General features: G+C 32.9%; 1 protein-coding gene and 1 pseudogene across 1 annotated transcript; both read right to left on the minus strand.

The window, feature by feature from the left end:
- Nucleotides 1-556: 556 nt before the first annotated feature.
- LOC114081157 (olfactory receptor 8K3-like) lies at nt 557-1,522 on the minus strand (annotated as a pseudogene).
- A 7,830-nt stretch (nt 1,523-9,352) lies between these two features.
- Nucleotides 9,353-10,306, minus strand: LOC114081156 (olfactory receptor 8K3-like). The gene has a single exon (XM_027922734.2). The coding sequence runs from the start codon at nt 10,304-10,306 to the stop codon at nt 9,353-9,355; it is 954 nt and encodes a 317-aa protein (XP_027778535.2).
- Nucleotides 10,307-19,347: the final 9,041 nt, after the last annotated feature.

Below are 19,347 nucleotides of genomic sequence, written 5' to 3' on the forward strand. Positions count from 1 at the left end.
TACTGAACACATGAATCTTTGTGTATAATATCCGTCAGTTTTTTCTGTGTGTGATAAGCACTACAGATAAAATGGTAAAGTTTTGTTGTAGATCAACTTACCAATATTGAACAAAGAAAGCCTTTGGCTTTAAAATAATATTTACCCAAAGAGAGGAGGCTTTAGTCTACCTTGAGAATTTAGGGTAATGATAAGTTATATTTGAAATTAAATACAAACTCCTATCTGAATTATAAGCCAGAATTAATCATTTACTAGAGACAACTTTTGGTTTGAAAATTATTTAAAAAATTTTTTTAGTTGTATTTGGACACAATACCTTTATTTTATTTGTTTTTATGTGGTGCTGAGGATCGAACTCAGTGCTAGGAAAGGGCTCTACCCCTGAACCACAACCCTAGACCCTGGTTTGAAAATTATCAATGCTTTCTTTATTCTATGCCAACTGCACTTTGATTATTGCCCATCCTATAGATGCATCAATACAAGGTTAATGCAATGCAAGATACAGTCTATACTGGCTATTACATAGCCATACATATTACATAATTTATTGTTACCATATACTAAAGTAGTAAGTTTTAAAGAAAATATGTACAGACATTTTCCAGGTTCTCTGTAGAGCATTTTTTACTTCTTTGTTCCTGAAACTGTAAATCATAGGATTTAGCACGGGTATTACCAGAATGTAAAATACAGAAGCCATTTTACCAGTGTCAAAGGAATGGCTGGACTTAGGCTGCTCATAGGTAAGAATAGAGTCCCATTGAACACCTCTATCACTGTCAGATGAGACCGACATGTGGAGAAGGCCTTGTACTTGCCTTCTGCAGAGTTCTTCCTGAGGATGGTAACAAGGATCATAATGCAGGACACAAGGACTATCAGAAGAGATGAAACCAAATTGAAAGATGAGAATATTAGAATGATCAGCCTAATTCCAGGTGTGTCTGAGCACAGCAAAGATATAAAAGGCAGACTGTTACAGTAAAAATGTCTGATGACATTATGTCCACAAAATGGAGAAACAAAAATTTTTTATGATGGTCAGAAAAGATAAAAAGACACTGTAGAGTTAAGGTTTTCCCACCAGCACATGACACAATGCTTGTGACATGATGACTGTGTAGAGCAGGAGGTCACAGATGGCTACATTGTAGTCATAGACTATTGCTGACAAAATGAAAATTTCACTACTGTTGAACACACTGAAGAAGGTGAGTTGGGCAGCACAGCAAGAGTAGGAGATTGTAGATTGCTTTTCAACAATATTTACTAAAATTTTGGGTCCCACAGCTACTGAATAACCAAGATCTATGAAAGACAAGTGTCTGAGGAAAAAGTACATGGTTGTGTGCAAGTGTGCATCTATATTGGTGAGGGTAATCAAGCCCAAGTTACCAACCACTGAGATCATGTACACAATGAGGAAAAGCACAAATAATGGAGCCTGCAGTTCAGGGAGGTCTGTGATTCCCGTTAGGATGAATTCTTTCAGCACTGTTAGATTGTGTTTGTCCATCTAGGCACTCAGGAAACCTATACTGAAAGTAAATATAAAAATAATCATTGATTTTTATTAGATTTTCTGATGAATACATGTACTTTATGTATTTACATATGATAGTTGTGTTATATATTTGTGTATATGTTATGCACAGGTATTCTACACATTTGTATACAAACACACACATACACACACAAATGTACACCAACAAAGCATAAGATCAATCCATGTTGCCTACTTAAGGAATTTTATGAAATCTTGCATGTTGAAAAAATGACAAAGCAAATGTTAACTGAGAACATTGCCATGCAGAGAAAACAATTGTTCACCACTCTCCAAAATACCAGAATGTTGTTCATTGTTAGTATGATATAAATTAAGGTCAAAAATAACTGACAAAGTATCATGGAATTCACTAAATAATTTTACTATGAGAGGGGGCATTTTGTTTAGAAAATGATATTCATACTGTGCCCACCTACTATCTCACCTATTATTTATTTTGGATTTTTTTATTGATACATATTTTAACATATTCTTGGAGTTCAATAAGATATTTTGAGACACATATAAAAAGTGTAGTGATGAATTCATAATAATTAGCATTTTCATCTCTTCAGATATTTATCCCTTCTCATGTGTGGGAACCTTCAGATTCTTGTAGTTATTTTGAAATACATAATAAGTTATTGTTTACTATAGTTACCCTACTGTGCTACAGAACACCAGAATCAGTTCCCCCTGTCTGACTGTATTATAGTATTCATTTTGTCATCTCTCACTGTGCTCTCTTACCTCTATCCTTCCTAGTTTCTAGTGACCACTGTTCTCTACTTATTTGAGATCCACAAAGCAAAATTATATTTGTCTTTCTGTGTCCATTGGAACTTAATTTAATGTATGATGTGAGTGTGTGTTTGTCTGTGTGTGTGTGACTGATTTGTTAGAAAACCACCACCATATCTTTAAGGAGACCTATCCCAAGCGTGTTATCTGAGGATTAATTTAGCATCACTAATAATGGAGAACCCAATTGTATAAAGTGTGAATTTCACTGCATCTTGTGAAGTAATTTTAGCAAATGTGTTTATCCTGAATATTATCAGCACTTTAGATATGATTTCCAGTTTATGGGCAACACAAGGTATATAGAAACATGAAAAATGTAACTGGCATCAATTTGAGAAAATATTCAGAAGATAAATAAAACCCATCTTTCTAAAATGCTTCCAGATCATTAAAAACAAAACAAAAGCTAACAAACAGAAAACAATTGGAAACGGCTTTCCTCAGCCTCTGAAGCCTTCCCCACCTTGATATTGAACAATGACTAACAGATCCATCATAAGGCAGAAGAACTACTAATGCATATCTCTTATTAATATCATTGAAAAGTCCTCAGTTGGATAAGAGAAAATCAAACTCAATAACACAAAGTTTTGGCACTTAACTGTAAACTTTAAAATGGTTAAAATGTTGAAATCAATGTTAGGCACATTTTACTAAACTTTATAATACACTTTTAAATAGAGATGAATGGTAACATTTACTTTCATGCTGTCAAATTTGATAGCATTTGTTATGATCAGTTAATCATATATTCATATCTATTTTCTGTGCATATTGGATTTCAGCATTTAAAAATCATTGAGTAATGCTTATTATGATTATTGTTACTATCCAAATATGTCTTTGAATAATTTAAATAAGATTTTTATTTTGCCTCATTAATTTGTATATCTCATCTAATAAAATGAGACTAATGCCATTGTGAAATTGCAAAAGTCTGGCATCCTTTAAGTGATTTCTCTAGGAAAACAAAAACAAAAGCATATATGTATACACACACATATTTTAATAGTCAATTTTTATTGGTTCTTTTTAATTATATATGACCGTAGAATCCATTTTGACACAATTATAGAAGCAAAGAATATATCATATTCTAATTCAGTGAGAAATTTATGAAAGTAAACAGCCAGCTATTGTTATGTCACATCAATTAAGGCTTATAAAACAATGGCTTTCTGATGTCCATTTCCATTCATTGTAGTCACATTCTTGGTCTATACAGGAACTCTGAATTAATGTTTAAGTGACAGTGCCTTTAGACACATACTTTTGTGGCTATGAAAAGCAGCATACAGAATTAGGCAATGTAGAGAGTTAAAGAGGTCCACTCATTCCTGAGCCTTGTTAGCCTCCTGCACACTACCAAAAATGGGAGTTAACACAAAAATAATTGACAATAAGTGTAATGTAAAATGAGAGATGAAAATGTGCATTTATAAACATTCATGTGGTCACCAAAAAGAACTGGGAAAATGTTTTTATAAGAAGCTTATAAGTTAATAATGGAAAAGACACTTTGGTATCAAGCAAAATACATTTTCCTGCTTTGAATTTTGATAGGACTGATCCATTAGACAGGCATTTCTTCATCAGGATCAATTTTATGTTACTTCAAAAATAAGATGTTACGGTGTGATGGAGGTTCTGTGCAGAAACAGGTCCTTTAGTGTTTTGCTTTGGCTTTACCAACTACTAAAAATGACACCCTTTTAGTGGTGTTGGTAATTCTTCGAAATGCATAACGTATTTGAAACAGAAATGCAAGTATTACAAAAATATTGGTATACTATTTTAATTAAGAGGCAACTGGAAAATGTTATGGAAATAAATATGATTAATTGCAAATGACAGTATCATATTTTGACATCTTGTCTGAGGATCTGAGTGAAAAAAAATAAAAATCTTAGGAATTTGAGGTTGGAATTTCTTAAATACTATCAGAAATTCATATTTGGGTTTCTGGTTTTACTATCAAATAGCTACTTGACTTTAAATACCTAACATTTACCAAAGATCATAATGCAGATGGTTGAGATATTGGAGTAGCCCAGAAACTGTGGTTATCAAAGCAGACGGCTAAAGTTGTGGCTACATCAATGAAGTCACTAGGGCTCAGGGGGAGTCACAGGAACACATTATCTATTCACCTCCAAGGAGGAATGTTTCCAGGTTTCCTGTGCATTCCTAACAGAGCTCAGTAATTTATGAAGTATCCATGCTCCTTTGAGACTCTCCCTGGGGAAAGACTATGCAATTTGTTGATGATTCCTGAACATTGGAAAGCTTCAAACAAAACCATTGAGATATCTGAAAATTACAGAGTGCATCCTGGGATCCCATGTCAATGAAGTTATGTTAAATATCTCTCCACAACTCCTCTAGGTTAAGTCTCTATGCAAACCAGAGCTCTGAATTGAAAATGTTGTTCCTGTAGGATATACTGATAATCTTTTCTTAAGTACTATGTTTCTGTAGTTTAATGGATGAGGACACAATGGAGAAATGTTTAAATACAGAAAATAGCAATGTCATGTTTTTCATGATGTGATGAATAATATCTCACTCTCTATATATACCCCCCAAAAAATCACAGGAGGAAATAACATATATGCTTAGCTGTTTTTGTTTTCTATTGTTCTAAATCTATTATCAAAGAGAATGCACGTGTAAACAAATACAAATTTCAAAAATATTTTTATAATCTTAACACATCTAAATAGAAAGAATCCAGATAAGATAGAAACAAAAATTTAAAAAAAAAAAAAACATTTTCAGATCCAGAAGAGTCCTTTATTTTCCTTCTCACTATGAACTACCCTACCCTCATACAGAAAAAATCGAAATTGCTCTTCTGATTTTAACACTATTATTTCCAGTTATTTAAACTTAATGTTTTTAAAAATTGTTTTTGTATTATACAGTGTGATAATTTGATGCATGTTTATAATGAATAATGTCAAAAAGGGCCGTCAACATTGATATTTCCTTATACCTTTAGAAATGTTCTATTAGCATGTGGTGCTAGTGCATATCTTTGGATATAATGTGATATTTCAATGCACATATATAGTATGTATTAATCAAATTATGGTAATTAACATTTTCATCTTACTATAATTAGTGTTTGGAGCCTTCAAGCTTTTTCTTCTAGTTATTCCTAAAATCTGATGGATTATTTTGAATTATTACCACCACACTATGAAATACCATACTAGAACGCATTCCCCCTATCTAACTGCTTTGGAACCCATTATACCATCTCCCTCTCCCAACCTCCTTGACCCATAACATCATCTAGTAACCACTATCCAAAACTCATATTGATCTCCCACATGTGAGAGAGAAAACAGGATATATATCTATCTTTGATACATTTCACTTAGCATAATCCCTTTCCATTTTTTGTATTTTGCAGCAAATTTTGAGACACCATTGTTTTTCATGCTGAATAATGCCTCACTCTCTATACATACCACATATTCTTATTCATTTCTCCACCGAGAGTTAACTAGGTTAATTCCAGATCTTTGCTAATGTGAATATTCAGCAATAAACATGGTGTGAAGGTATGATTTTGTTTGGTGATTTTATTTCCTTTCTATATGTAACTGGAAGTGAAATAGTTGAATCACCTGATAGATCTGTTTTTACTTCTTTTGAGAAACCCCCTTATTGTTCTCCCAAATGGCTTAACTAACTTACAATACCACTAACTGGGTCCAATAGTTCACTTTTCTCCACGACTTCACCAGCATTTATTACATTTTTTTTTATATTTTGTCATTTTGATGATAGCCATTCTAACTGGGGTGTGGAAGAATTCTATAACTAGTAAATATGAGAAGTGTTATGTAGGCTTTAATGGATATCATTTACTGAATTCAGTACATTTTCTTCCATTACATTCTAGTAGACGATTTATTACAAACAAGTGCTGGATTTTATGATGAACCTATTTTGATTTTCTTTTTTACTTAGAGAAATGTCGACTCCACAGATAGGTTTTCAAGTATGAAATAGACTTTGCATTTTTTTTTCATATGTGGTGTTCTATTAGCTGTATCTCATTTTCTAAGAGTGAAGCATGAGTTATATCAACTCCAGTGTCTACTGAGTGGAATAGCATGTCTTCTATACTTGTTCTTTGGACTTTCTGATTTGTTTCACTTCACATTATTTGTAAGAGAATCTTCTTAATTCTCCTCCTTCTCTCACCCTGCACTCCTCTCCCTCCTGCTGCTTCTTCATCTCCTGTGCTGCTTTCTTCTTCCTAGTTGTGTAAGATTTATTTTATGACTGTGTCTTGATGTATTTTCACATTGTTATTTTGATGAGCATCTGTATTATGTTAACTTTGAGCCTATAAAGATTCCATTTGCCAACAATATTCTCTCACTTATCCTTCAGGGTCATAATTTCTCAATAATGTTTTAGCTGCATCTTAGAGAAGGTAGAGAGCAGAATTGGTCTTTACAAATTATTATAATAATGTACAAACCGTAGAGTCAGGTAAAACAGTTCTCAATATCAAGACTTTGAAATGTTGGTCAAAAGGGACATTTCAAGAAGATTTTTCTTTTTTGAGAGAAGTATTCGGTTCACAGAAAGTTTAAGAGGAAAATGCAGGAGTTTTCTTTATATTCCATGCATGTGCCTGTCTGGTTTGTTGAAATAACTCTCTCTGCTGCAGTACAGTTATTTTATTCCTTTTAACAAAGAGCAATTCACTCTATTTTGGTGGTAATTTTCTAGACTCTACTATTCTGTTATGTTCTCTTATTCTCTTGGTCTTCTATTTGTCTCTCTTTGCATTTTATCCCATTTATTTCTAATATATTTCAGTCTTTGTTATTTTATTGATCTCTTTATTCTTTCTCCACTACTACACTTTCTCAATTGTTATGAAAACTGCTAACAAAGAATGCTTTATTTATTCTATCCACCAGCAAAAAGAAAAAAAATAAAAAGACATGAAAAATTCCCAGAATTTTGAATTTCAGACACTCTGGTGAATGTGTTTTCATATGACAGTATTTATGCTATACAATGATTGATGATCTTTAAAAATAGTTATATATTTAATTTTTTTGATATTCTGTTTGTTAAGTATTTCTGCAGGTGATTTTTCTCCTTTCTCTATATATTAACTTGACAGCTAATGCTGGTTTTAGGATTAAGCATTTGCAGCCTGCAGTAGCAAATGCCTTAATCCCAGTGGCTTGGGAAGCTGAGGCAGGAGAATTGCCAATTCAAAATTAGCCTTTGCAAAAGCGAGGTGCTATTTTTATTAGTTATCTTTTGTTTGAAATTTTCTATTTCAAAATTACTGACATCAGCCTTATTTGGTTGAATGTGTTGGAAATGTATTGACATTGCATTGCCTCTTCATTCTTCTTTGGTATACTTTTATAATTTGAACACATTAATTTTTGGTCATTTTTGTGTTTTTATAGATTGCTACTTACATTTTCTGTTATTAGTCTTGTACCATATTTAAGGTATCTTTCCTTATCCAAAAATATGAAGCTATTACTTGCATGTTCTTCTAGAGAATGTTTAATTCTAGATCTGTTATTTAAATTCATATAATTTCTCAATTAAATTTGAATTCTTTTATGTGTAGCCTTTAAAATAACAAGTACTTTCCATGTATACATGATATACAGAATGATATTTTGATGAAGAAATATATATATATATATATATATATATATATATATATATATATAAATTAATTTTTTGATGGATATATACACTATTCAACATGCACTACCACAATATTTACTGACTTTATCATTTATTGAGTATTATATAAGGCATACATATAAATGACAAAGTTTCATACACAGGAAGTCTAAGTAAACTATTTCAATGTACTAAACAGTCTAATCCTTTCTAAACCAACTTCCAGAGGTTCTATAGCAGACCTTTATTTTTGTTTAATATTCTATCTGTCCACATGTGTACCAACATCACAATTTCTAAAAAACAATGCAGTTTTATGTCAAGAATTGACATCTATTATTGGAACTCCCTCAGGTTCTCTCTTTTTCAAGATATTGCCCTAGTTTTTCTTGGTACTGTGCATTTCAAAGTTTGGCATCTATTTGAGTATTTTAAAACACTGGTAAATTTTTTATTGCTCCTCCATTAAACTTATAGAAAATTTTAAGGAGAACTCACTTATTCACAACATTTATTAATTCCAACCATAGACATGTTATATTGCTACCCTTAAATATTTTTTCAAAAATTTGTAGTGATATTATTTTATATTATAACATGAAAGTCATGTGACTTGTTCATTAGATGTTTCTTAAATACTTTAATTTTCATTGCTAGTGTAGCACATATTTTAAATTGATACTCAAATATCATGCTCTAAGAGTTGCCATGTAATTGATATTTTATATGATGACCTTATAGTAACAATTTTTCAAGTGTCACTCATTTTAAAATTTAAACTTTTTTGGGAGGGGGGGATTTCCATGTAAAAGGTTATGTCTTTTAAAAGTGAGCAATTACAATTTTATTTTTTTCTTTCTTAAATAAAACACTATATATATGCATATTTATACATATATATATACACACATTCATATGTGTATGTTCAATAAAGATAGATACTATAGTTTAATCGAAATCTGAGGCAACACTTAGCACAGGGTAGATAGAGTGTCTTAAAAGTTGTTATTGATGATGCATTATTTTTTGTAGTGTATACCTGAAAAACACAATAGCATAGCTGCTTTGTCTACATCAGTATGTCACGAGAAATCTATGTGGAAAGAGTGTGAAATAAAATTCAAACATGTATACTGATCTGGAAGACAAATCAAACTGAATATCAAAAGGTCCATCAACATTAACTCATCTAAATGTTGAAATCAAGGAAAATATTTTAGTTTCCTATGCCTTTTCTATGTAGACCTTTCAAAGAATTATTGCATATAGTAAATAGTTATTGATAAACTTATTTATTATATACACATTCTATATCGGACTTGAAATGAGACGTTTGCACATATTTTCCCATAACCTCCACATGGCACCTTTAACCTCTGTATTTCTCAAACTATAGATAATGGGATTCAGCATGGGTATCACCAGGGTATAAAATAAAGAGGTCATCTTGTCAGTATCAAAGGAGTGACTGGACTTGGGCTGCCCATACATGAAGAATAGAGTCCCGTATAATACAACTACCACTGTCAGGTGAGACCCACAGGTGGAGAAGGCTTTACTCCTGCCCTCTGCAGAGTTCATCCTAAGGATGGCCAGGAGGATCAGAATGTAGGAGACAAGGATGATCAGAAGAGATGAAACAAAAGTAAATGCTGAAAAGATCAATATTATTAACTCAGTCTCTCGTGTACTTGAGCAAATCAAAGTCAACAAGGGAAGACTGTCACAATAGAAATGACTGATAACATTATTGCCACAGAAGGTAGAGATAAAAATTTTTATGGTGGTTACCAGAGAAAGAGAGGCACTGTATAGAGACGGGATTACCACCAGCACCCAGCAAACTCTTTTTGACATGATGACTGTGTAGAGCAGAGGGTTGCAGATGGCCACGTATCGGTCATAAGCCATTGCTGAGAGAATATAAAGCTCATTAAGGACAAAAAAGATAATGAATGCTAACTGTGTAGCACACCAATTGTAGGAAATTATGTTTTGAATAGCTACAAAATTTACCAACATTTTGGGTCCCACAGCTGTTGAGTTACCAAGATCAATGAAAGCCAGGTGTTTGAGAAAAAAATACATGGGTGTTTGTAGCCTGGAGTCCACCTCAGTGAGGATGATAATGCCCAAATTGCCCAGCAGTGAGACCATGTAGATGATGAAGAACAGCCCAAAGAAGGGAGCCTGCAACTCAGGGTGGTTTGTGATGCCCATTAAGATGAATTCATTGAACACTGTAAGATTCTCTTTATCCATCCAGGCCATTAATTTACCTGATTGTGGGAAGTATCATCAAAAATCCTTGGGTTTCAGGAGGTATATCACCTGTTAAAATTTGATGTTCTAAAAATTACATGTAAGATAGACTTAAGGAATTTTTTTTTAAAACTGGGGATTGAACTCTCAGGGACTCAAATATAGAGCTATATTCCCCAGCCCTATTTTGTTTTGTATTTAGAGACAGGGTCTCACTGACTTGCTAAGCACCTTCCTGTTGCTGGGGCTGGCTTTGAAGTCAGGATCCTCCTGACTCAGCCTCCCAAGCTGCTGGTATCACAAGCGTGCACCACAGTTCCTGGCATGAAAGATTTTTGTACATTTTGTTGTTGTTGTTGCTGTTACTTCTTTGTTGTGTTTGGTATCCGTGGATGTTCTGTTGCTGAACTGCATAACCAGCCCTTTTTAGTTTTAACTTAAAAAAAATTAGACAGGACTTTGCTAATTTTCCAAGCCTGGCCTTATATTTACAATCCTCCTGTTTCAGCCTCCCTGTGTAGGTAAGGGTTAAGCATGAGTCCCCAAGCCCAGCAGGCCTATATTTTTTGACATGAAGCAATTTAAAATGACTCTCCTCCATCCCTGAAGCTAAAACCTAACTTGAAAACCATTATGGCATTATGTTATCTTATTTCCATTACTTTGAAAATTGGTTTGCTTGTAATTCATAATTTACTGGTGTATCTGATAACACTATAAACTGACAGTTGTTTTCCTTATCTTTTTCACTGCTGATATTTTACTCCTTATTCTTAATTGGTCATGTTTTACACAGGGGCCTCTGTTTCATTACCATATAATTCCCATTTCAAATGTAGATGTGAGTATTCAACCATTATTAACATGTTAATAAGATCATTATAGGAATAAATAAGAATTTTAAAATCTACATTAAATTTGGGTTAATCACAATTTTGGCTAAGATATTTAATATTAAGAAATCTAAATATAATCTATCAAGTTATCAGATTATATCAGAAAGAAAAAAATAAATATTCCAATATACAAATAAATAATGCCATTAATTATGTCTCAAAACAATACAGATTTAGAATTGGAAGACAATTTCATTGTCGATAGAATATATCAGAAAAGTTAAACTGCACTTAGTCTTAAAAGGAGAAAATTAAAACTTTTGAAAAAAAGTTAGAGATGTCCCATATAAATTTGTAGAAGTGCTATATGCCTGGATTATACAACAGTGTCACAAAATGTCAATTCTTTTTATTAACTAATAATTGTTTATTCATGTATATGATGTACATTATGATAATTTGATATGCATATGTCCAGTGTTTAATGGCCAAATCAGTGTAAAGAATACTTCTATCTCATCAAATGTGAATCATTGTCATATGCCAGAATATGAATCATCCCATAATCTTTTGGTAATTTTCAAAAATATCCTAGTTTACTGTTACCAGTATTTAACCTGCTGTGCTATCCAAAATCATGACATATTCCTCCTCTCTGACCATGTTTTGGAGCCCTTTCTTACTCCTTCCTGTTCCTCCCATATAGTTCCCAATCTCTAGTGATCACTGCTTCACTTTCTTCTATGAGTTGCACTTTTTAGTTTCCATCAATGAATAAAATGTTTTATTTGTCTTTCTGTGTCTGATATATTTTGCTTCATATACATGTCGCTACAACTGACTTTGCCCAAAGTAATCTATTTATTTGATGACTTTCCAAACTCTTAATAGTGTATTTTTGTAGGATATGACAATGACTCTACTACTTATATAGAAAATGGAAACGATAAAAAATACACAAGACATGCATCAAACTTCCCTATGTTACCAGATTTTAAGGAGTGTTAAGACAACATGGCAATGGAACAAAACAGGGTACTCAGAAAACAAAACAAAACATGTTTTTAATGAATTGTACTATATGATATGACACCAAGAAACTTAGGAAGGGGACTTAGGAAGAAGAATCATGAATATTTCTAAAAATGTATTTGGCTCAGCAGTCTTTCAGTGAGTAAGCATCCGCAGAAATATGTATTAATTATTTAAAATCATAAGTGAAAATGACAAATACCTACATTCTTTCATGCAACACAGCTGGCAAGCTAATGAGAGCTGTTTCTATTTCCATTTCTTATTTTAAAAGGTACACTGCACTGTCTAAATTGATAAATACTAACTGTGTTATGCAAAGGGCATTTGTGAATCATATGAAATCAGCATCAATCTTCCTCAATTACATCTCTGAAACAAGTGCTGTTAAAAAAAAAAAAAATCAAGTTTGTGTGACTTCAGGAAAAAAAAATGCACTTATTTATCTGTGACCTTTGGGCTTCAAAGTCCAACCCCAGATCTAGATAATGTGACTTTTAGTGATGAACCCTGCAGGTTTTTGTACTGGGTCAGTGAGTGTTTTTTTTTTTTTTTTATTTTTATTGATGTTTTATATATTGGGGAAAATACACAGCATAAAATTTACCATTTTAACCATTTTTAAGTGTTCTTAGTTCAAAAGTATTAAAGACCTTTCTATAGTGTTGGTAATTATTTTTACTTGCCTAACATCTATATTATTTTTTCCTTAAATGTTCAAGAATAGGTAAGAATAATATCCTTACAAACTATTGAAACCTGCATTATTCAATGTAATTATATTCCCTTATCTAAGATTCTAAAAAAAAGAACAATTGGCTGAGTTATATGGTCTTTTCTTTGTACCTGTGTCATGTAACTTGTACCTGTGGAGAGGTATGTGCAACCTCTTACTCTCTTCTTCCCATCCTCCAAAATACGTTTCCATATTCACTTGTGGTATATATTATCCATGAAGTTAAAAACAAATGTTATCAATGCTTTTAGGTAATTTCATAAAAGAAAATTGTATTTCAAAGCATTGAACTGGGAATTGTTTAAGAAGTGTGTTATTTAATAGCAAGTATATGTACTAGCTGTGACTTGGTTCATGGAAGGGAACTATTAAAACCCTGTAATGTCTTGCATGACATTGGCCATATAATTTTAAAAATGATTATTAGATTTTTGACACATTTCCTGACATTCGGAACCTTAATCCCCAGTGAAAACAGATCATGAAGAAAACTCTTCATGCATTTAGGTAACACCATACAATAGAAGAAGATAAAAAATGCTTAGAACTAAGTCTCTAAATTGTGAAAATTTCACCCAAACTGAAATCTAAGCCCAAATATTTGATTTATAATTCTTACATGGGTGACCTTCCCTAACCCTTCATTGGTATTAAACTCAATTTTACCCCCATTAAAACATATTGTGGAGATAGTTCTACGTTTTATGCCTCATCATTCATATACGAACAACTGCAAATTTAATACAGAAGCAGAGGTATCCTGTTATTGTGTTGTATACTAACCTAAATCAGAACATTGACTATTTTAACTTGCTTTTACCATCTCTTTCAATTGCAAATCCCACTGTTATTATGCTTCCTCATCTGTCATCACTTTGTGCCACTTCTCCCATGGTCTGCAGACATGGTGGACTTGTTCTGACACCTTGACAGCTTTGCACATTGAGTATTCTCCTTCTTTCCTGAGGACAAAGTGTCTAGAGAGCTTTCAAGACAGTCTGAACATCCCTGGGATTTCACAAATGACAAGGACCAATATTCAACCAATAAGGGTCTTCTAGGAATCAATGAGTAAATGTCCAAGCTCCTGTGTCCTTCCTTGGCACTACTCCATGGAAAGTTCAGCAGAACCTCTCAAATCATCTTATATGTGTGAACCTCAGTTTTTTATGGCTGTACAACATTCTTTGCTAAACGTGTCATTAGCTTTAACCCTATTCATATATTCTCCATTCCACCATTTATGCTTTCTGGAATCACTTATGAAATAAACATCATATACTTACATCTTTTCTTCAGAAGCTGCTCTTGTGGGAATTCATACTGTGTCCAATCCAGTCTTACATGGTGTTAATGAAAGCAGACCACATTTAACTATGGCACATGTGCAACTCTACTGGTGCATGATAGAAAGAGAAAACAATAGCATTAATTTACTGCATAACTGGAAGTCCTATCAGAAAGCTATTTTTATTTGAGGCACTTACACTCAACATCAACACCCTATATTCTTTCTCAATATATTCATTGATTAGAAGAGTATAGCATAGAAATACTAACAAAGAGAATCAGGGTTCCTTACCACCTTCAAAAAACACAACAATAGTATTTAAAACCACCTCATTCTTCCAGAAAACATAAGCTTGGGATGTAGATTAGTGACTACGACAAAATATACTAAGTCTGGCATTGCTGAGTAGAATTTTGAGTGTAGTTTAAATTGAAGAACAGTGTCAATCCCTAGAACTAATCTGGTAATCATGATGACCAGTTCCAACTACACACCTAAAATGAGAAGTGGGTTCTTGTTCTCCTGTATGACTACTAACTTAACTGCAGTCAGAAAAACTGATAAGTATCTTTTTTTTTTTTTTTTTTTAAAAAAAAAGGTTGTTTCTTGGGGCTTGAACAAAATTTCATGGTTATTCCCAAAGCATGTGGGAATGGCCTCAATGCCACTTGGGTATTGGTTAATTATCCAGAGTACCAGTGATTTCCCTATTGGAGAATTCTTTTACATTATTCAGCTGCTTTTCTTTGTTATTAATTTCATCTCCACCACTCATATATCTGTTTTAATTATAGCATCTATTGGATGCATGATTTTTTCATCCATAATGTCACCATTTGACATTTTCCAGAATGGCTTACACCAGTTATTTGTCTGTGGACCGGTAACTTTTGACCATCTCCTATAGCAATTCTAAAAAACTCAAAACATGTTCATATTATGTGTGTAACTCAACTTTTTAAACTTTAGTAAATAAGAGATAATGAGACCTTAATTCCATATCACTCCTCACTTCCTATCCCCACTTTAAGTCTCCTTTTCCACATATTTACCTTTTCCTCAAGTGTTGCTATGTGTCCCTAAGAACTAGAATATTTTTATAAAGTAAAAATAATGTACATTTAATGTGCACATACATGTGTTTTTTATTTCTTTTTGATCCCTCAGGTTTCACTAAATTATGTTTTGAAATATATTCATTTTAATATACATGACATCAGAATTTAATGAATTCTATTGAGTCTAATTACTATAATCTGTCTACTCCTATTTTATATACACATTTTTTATACTAAAGGAGTTTAGTTTGTCAATAATTCCTGATATCTCCACATGTTATCAAAATTACCAACATGTGTGTGTCTTCACACTGGTCCATGAATGGACATCTCTGTGATATACCTCCTTGAGTGTGTACTTCATTCAGGAGAAACAAATTTAATTAATTTGGATAAGGATGGGTTTATTTTAAGATTACATTAATATACATCCTATCATCAATGTACGAGAATTTTGTACTCCCAAATTCCAAATTATGAATATATATATTGCTGACACATGATGGTCAGTGATTAGAATATGAAATCAGATCAGATAAAACTTGATAAAACTAAAATTACTTTAATTGCTTTGATACCTTATTTTATTAAGTAATATGAATACTGGACTAGATTTAATATACAAATAAGCAAAGTTCAGGTTCATAAAAAATCCAGATATTATAACAGAGGCAAAAAAATAACTTTTTATTGATTTATTTATGAATAAAATTTTCATATTTCAGTGTCTATAAAGTGATAAGAAGGAAGACTTTCTTAAAGTTTTTATTATATACCCTGTTTGAGATCATAGCAATTCTTACAACAGCAGCAACAATAAAAAAAAAATCTATCTTTTGAACATAAACACGTTCAATAAGCTTAATTCTAGCATACTTTGGAGCCATTGTAGAATGGAGAAAAATGAGAGGCAGAGCCTTAACTCTTGGCAAAACTTTAAGTGTTTTATTTCTGAAACTGATCTTTGCTTTTTTTTAAGTATCATTGTACAAAATTCTCATACATTGTTACCTGAATATTTCTGAATATCAGTTAACATAATATAACATTACTCCTGAAATATGGATCAAACACAAAGGCTGAGAGAGTTTGTGACTTCCTTTTTGGGAAAAGTGGCAAAATGTTTTCACATTCCACATTGTCAACATTTGAATAAACCAATCTCTCTTATTACATTCCAAAAATACATTTAACTTCTCATCCCAGTAAAAAAGGATAATACAAAATTTTGCATATAATTTCTTAATGGCAGGTTACCATTATCCAGTTACAAAACATTGAATAATACAAATACCAGCCAAGTTTGTTATTTATATATAAATCTGAAGGAGACTACTGCTACAGATAAGTTTTGTTTGGAGAACACCAACTTGATAAAGTTTTCTCTTAACCTTTACATTCTAAAAGCCTTGCATACTTGAAGAACATAAACACATCTAAAATACAAAGAGTCCAGTAATGTTTAGCATCATAATCACACAGATGTTTCTATATTAGCTGTTTAACTTTTAAAGTAAAATTTAGAATTTATAGTATTTGTTAAGAAAAATCACATGTCTACATGGGTTAGCAATAGTAGAAAAAAATCAAAGGATAGTCTTACTTCTCTTATACATTTAGAAAACAATATTAGTGATCAGAAATAGACCTAGTCAAAGCAAACAAATGTAAACCAAGTCTTCAAATGGCAGTGTAATCCTTCTACGTCAGATGCAATGTATAAAAGAGAGCACTTATTGATTACTTTGCTAGTAAATCTACATGAACTTTCATTTTACAAACTTTAAATGACAGACAAGATGGAAAACTTTGATAATGCTGATAAAATAGTTGTGGAAATGATACAAAAAAATTGACATACATTCAATGAAGGAGGTGGGATGAGTGATCACAAAACCTTTTTCTCTTTTCTTCATGGGTACGTTGCTAGATTATTTTGCATTCTCCTCGTTGTTAGTGTTGGCACAAGAATGAATTCCTGCCTATATCAGGTGCCTCCCAACATAATATAGGCAGTAGGCAGGTTTTTTTGCAGGGAGAGGGGTCATAGGGAATTGAACTCAGGGGCACTCAATCACTGAGCCAGCGCTTTTTGTATTTTATTTAGAGACAGGGTTTCACTGATTTCCTTAGTGCCTCACTGGTACTGAGGCTGGCTTTGAACCCTAGATCCTCTTATCTCAGCTCCCAAGCTGTTGGGAATACAGGCATGCACTATGGTGCCCAGCATGCACTAGGCAATTCTTTTCATCACTCTGTCTTATGCCCAGTAGCTTCCTCAATGACTTTCTGTTACAGAGCTTGTACTTTACTTTTCTACTGTTAAAAAATCTCTAGGGAAAAAAACGTTAAACAGTCCTGGGGTATTGGTGCACACCTGTAATCCCAGCAAAACTCTGGAGACTGAAGCAAGAGGATGGCAAGTTCAAAGCCAGCCTCCACGAATAAGCAAGACCCTAGGCAACTTAGTGAGACACTGTCTCAAAATAAAATAAACATGTAAATAAACAAATAAAGGAAAATAAAAAGAGCTGGAGATGTGACTCTGTGGTTTAATCCCTGTTGCCAAAAAACATACAAAAAAAAAAAAAATAAACATGGAATAGCCATAGGACAGGCAGGAAACCATTAGAAAAGTGATCACAACAGAAAAGATGTCACTCAATCAAAGATTGGCTTCCTAACTGCAATAATGATTTCTTGGTCATCAAAATGCATCATTTTGTTTGTTGGTTTGAGGAGGGGGTACTAAAGATTGAACCCAGGTGTGCACAAACACTGAACCACATTAGCTCTTTTCTTTTGTCCTTTCTTTCTTTCTTTTCTTTCTTTCTTTCTTTCTTTCTTTCTTTCTTTCTTTCTTTCTTTCTTTCTTTCTTTCTTTCTTTCTTTCTTTCTTTCTTTTTAAAGACACGATCTCACTAAGAGCTTTGCTAAGTTTCTGAGGCTGGATTTGAACTTGCAATCCTTCTGCCTCAGCCTCCCAATATGCTAGGATTCCAGGTGTGCACCACTGAACCCAGCATTAACATCTTAATATGAAAGATTTTTACTTCTACAACCTGAAAAGCATTTTACTTAACACAATACAAACTTGTGAGTCCATACCTTGAATCAAATGTTTTTATGATTGTACAAACATTAATAACCTTATCATTCAGTATATACTCTATCTTTAAGAAATATGGTATAACTTATTTTTAATAATCAGTGACCTATTTAAAACACTATACCTCAAATGCCTCTTCTTGCTAGAATTTCCTTTTAAGAATATATTTTGAAATTTCCATAGTTAACCCAAATCCATCTACATATTGAGATGAAGGAAAATTTTTTCTATATCACAACTACCACTCCAACAAAACTACTCCAAATCAAACAATGGGTTGTTGTTTTTAAAATATTTTAAGAATTATATTCAACAGCAGGTTGTGGAGGTGCATAACTGAGATTACAATCTCAGGGGCTCTGGAGGCTGAGGCAGGAGGATCTCCAGTTCAAAGCCAGCCTCAGTAACTTAGTGAGGCCCTAAGCAACTTAGCAAGAATCTGTGTCAAAATAAAAAGTGGAGAATAGGTATGGGGATGTGGGTCTATGGTTAAACCCCTTTGAGTTCAATCCATGGTACCAATAAAATAAGGAGGAGGAGGGGGAGGAAGAGGAGGAGGAGGAGGAGGAGGAGGAGGGTAAGAAGAGGAGGAAGAAGAAGAAAAGGGGGAGGAAGAGGAGCAGGAGGAGAAGGAGGAGTGGCAGTGAGGAAGAGGAGAAATTAGAGTGTTAGCACCAATGCTGGACTGTAATGTGTCATGAAAGTTAATATGTGGAGAAATAACTTGTGAAATGACCTTGATATTCATAATGCAATATCTTTGTACAATACAAGTGTGGAAGAATTGAGATGTAGAGAGAAAAGAAAGAGAACAGAGAAGAGAAAATATTAAAGGAGTCTTTATAATTATTTAAGCTGGAAGAAGGTATAAGATGGGTAGTGGGGATTTTGTTCAGTCACACCAAGAATATGGAGGTCAGATGCTAAGATAAAAAATCTTATTTTGCCTCTTTTCATCAGTAGCTATAATTTTTTCCAT

The sequence above is a fragment of the Marmota flaviventris genome, chromosome 9 (genome assembly GCF_047511675.1).
Source record: "Marmota flaviventris isolate mMarFla1 chromosome 9, mMarFla1.hap1, whole genome shotgun sequence".
Lineage (NCBI taxonomy): Eukaryota > Metazoa > Chordata > Mammalia > Rodentia > Sciuridae > Marmota > Marmota flaviventris.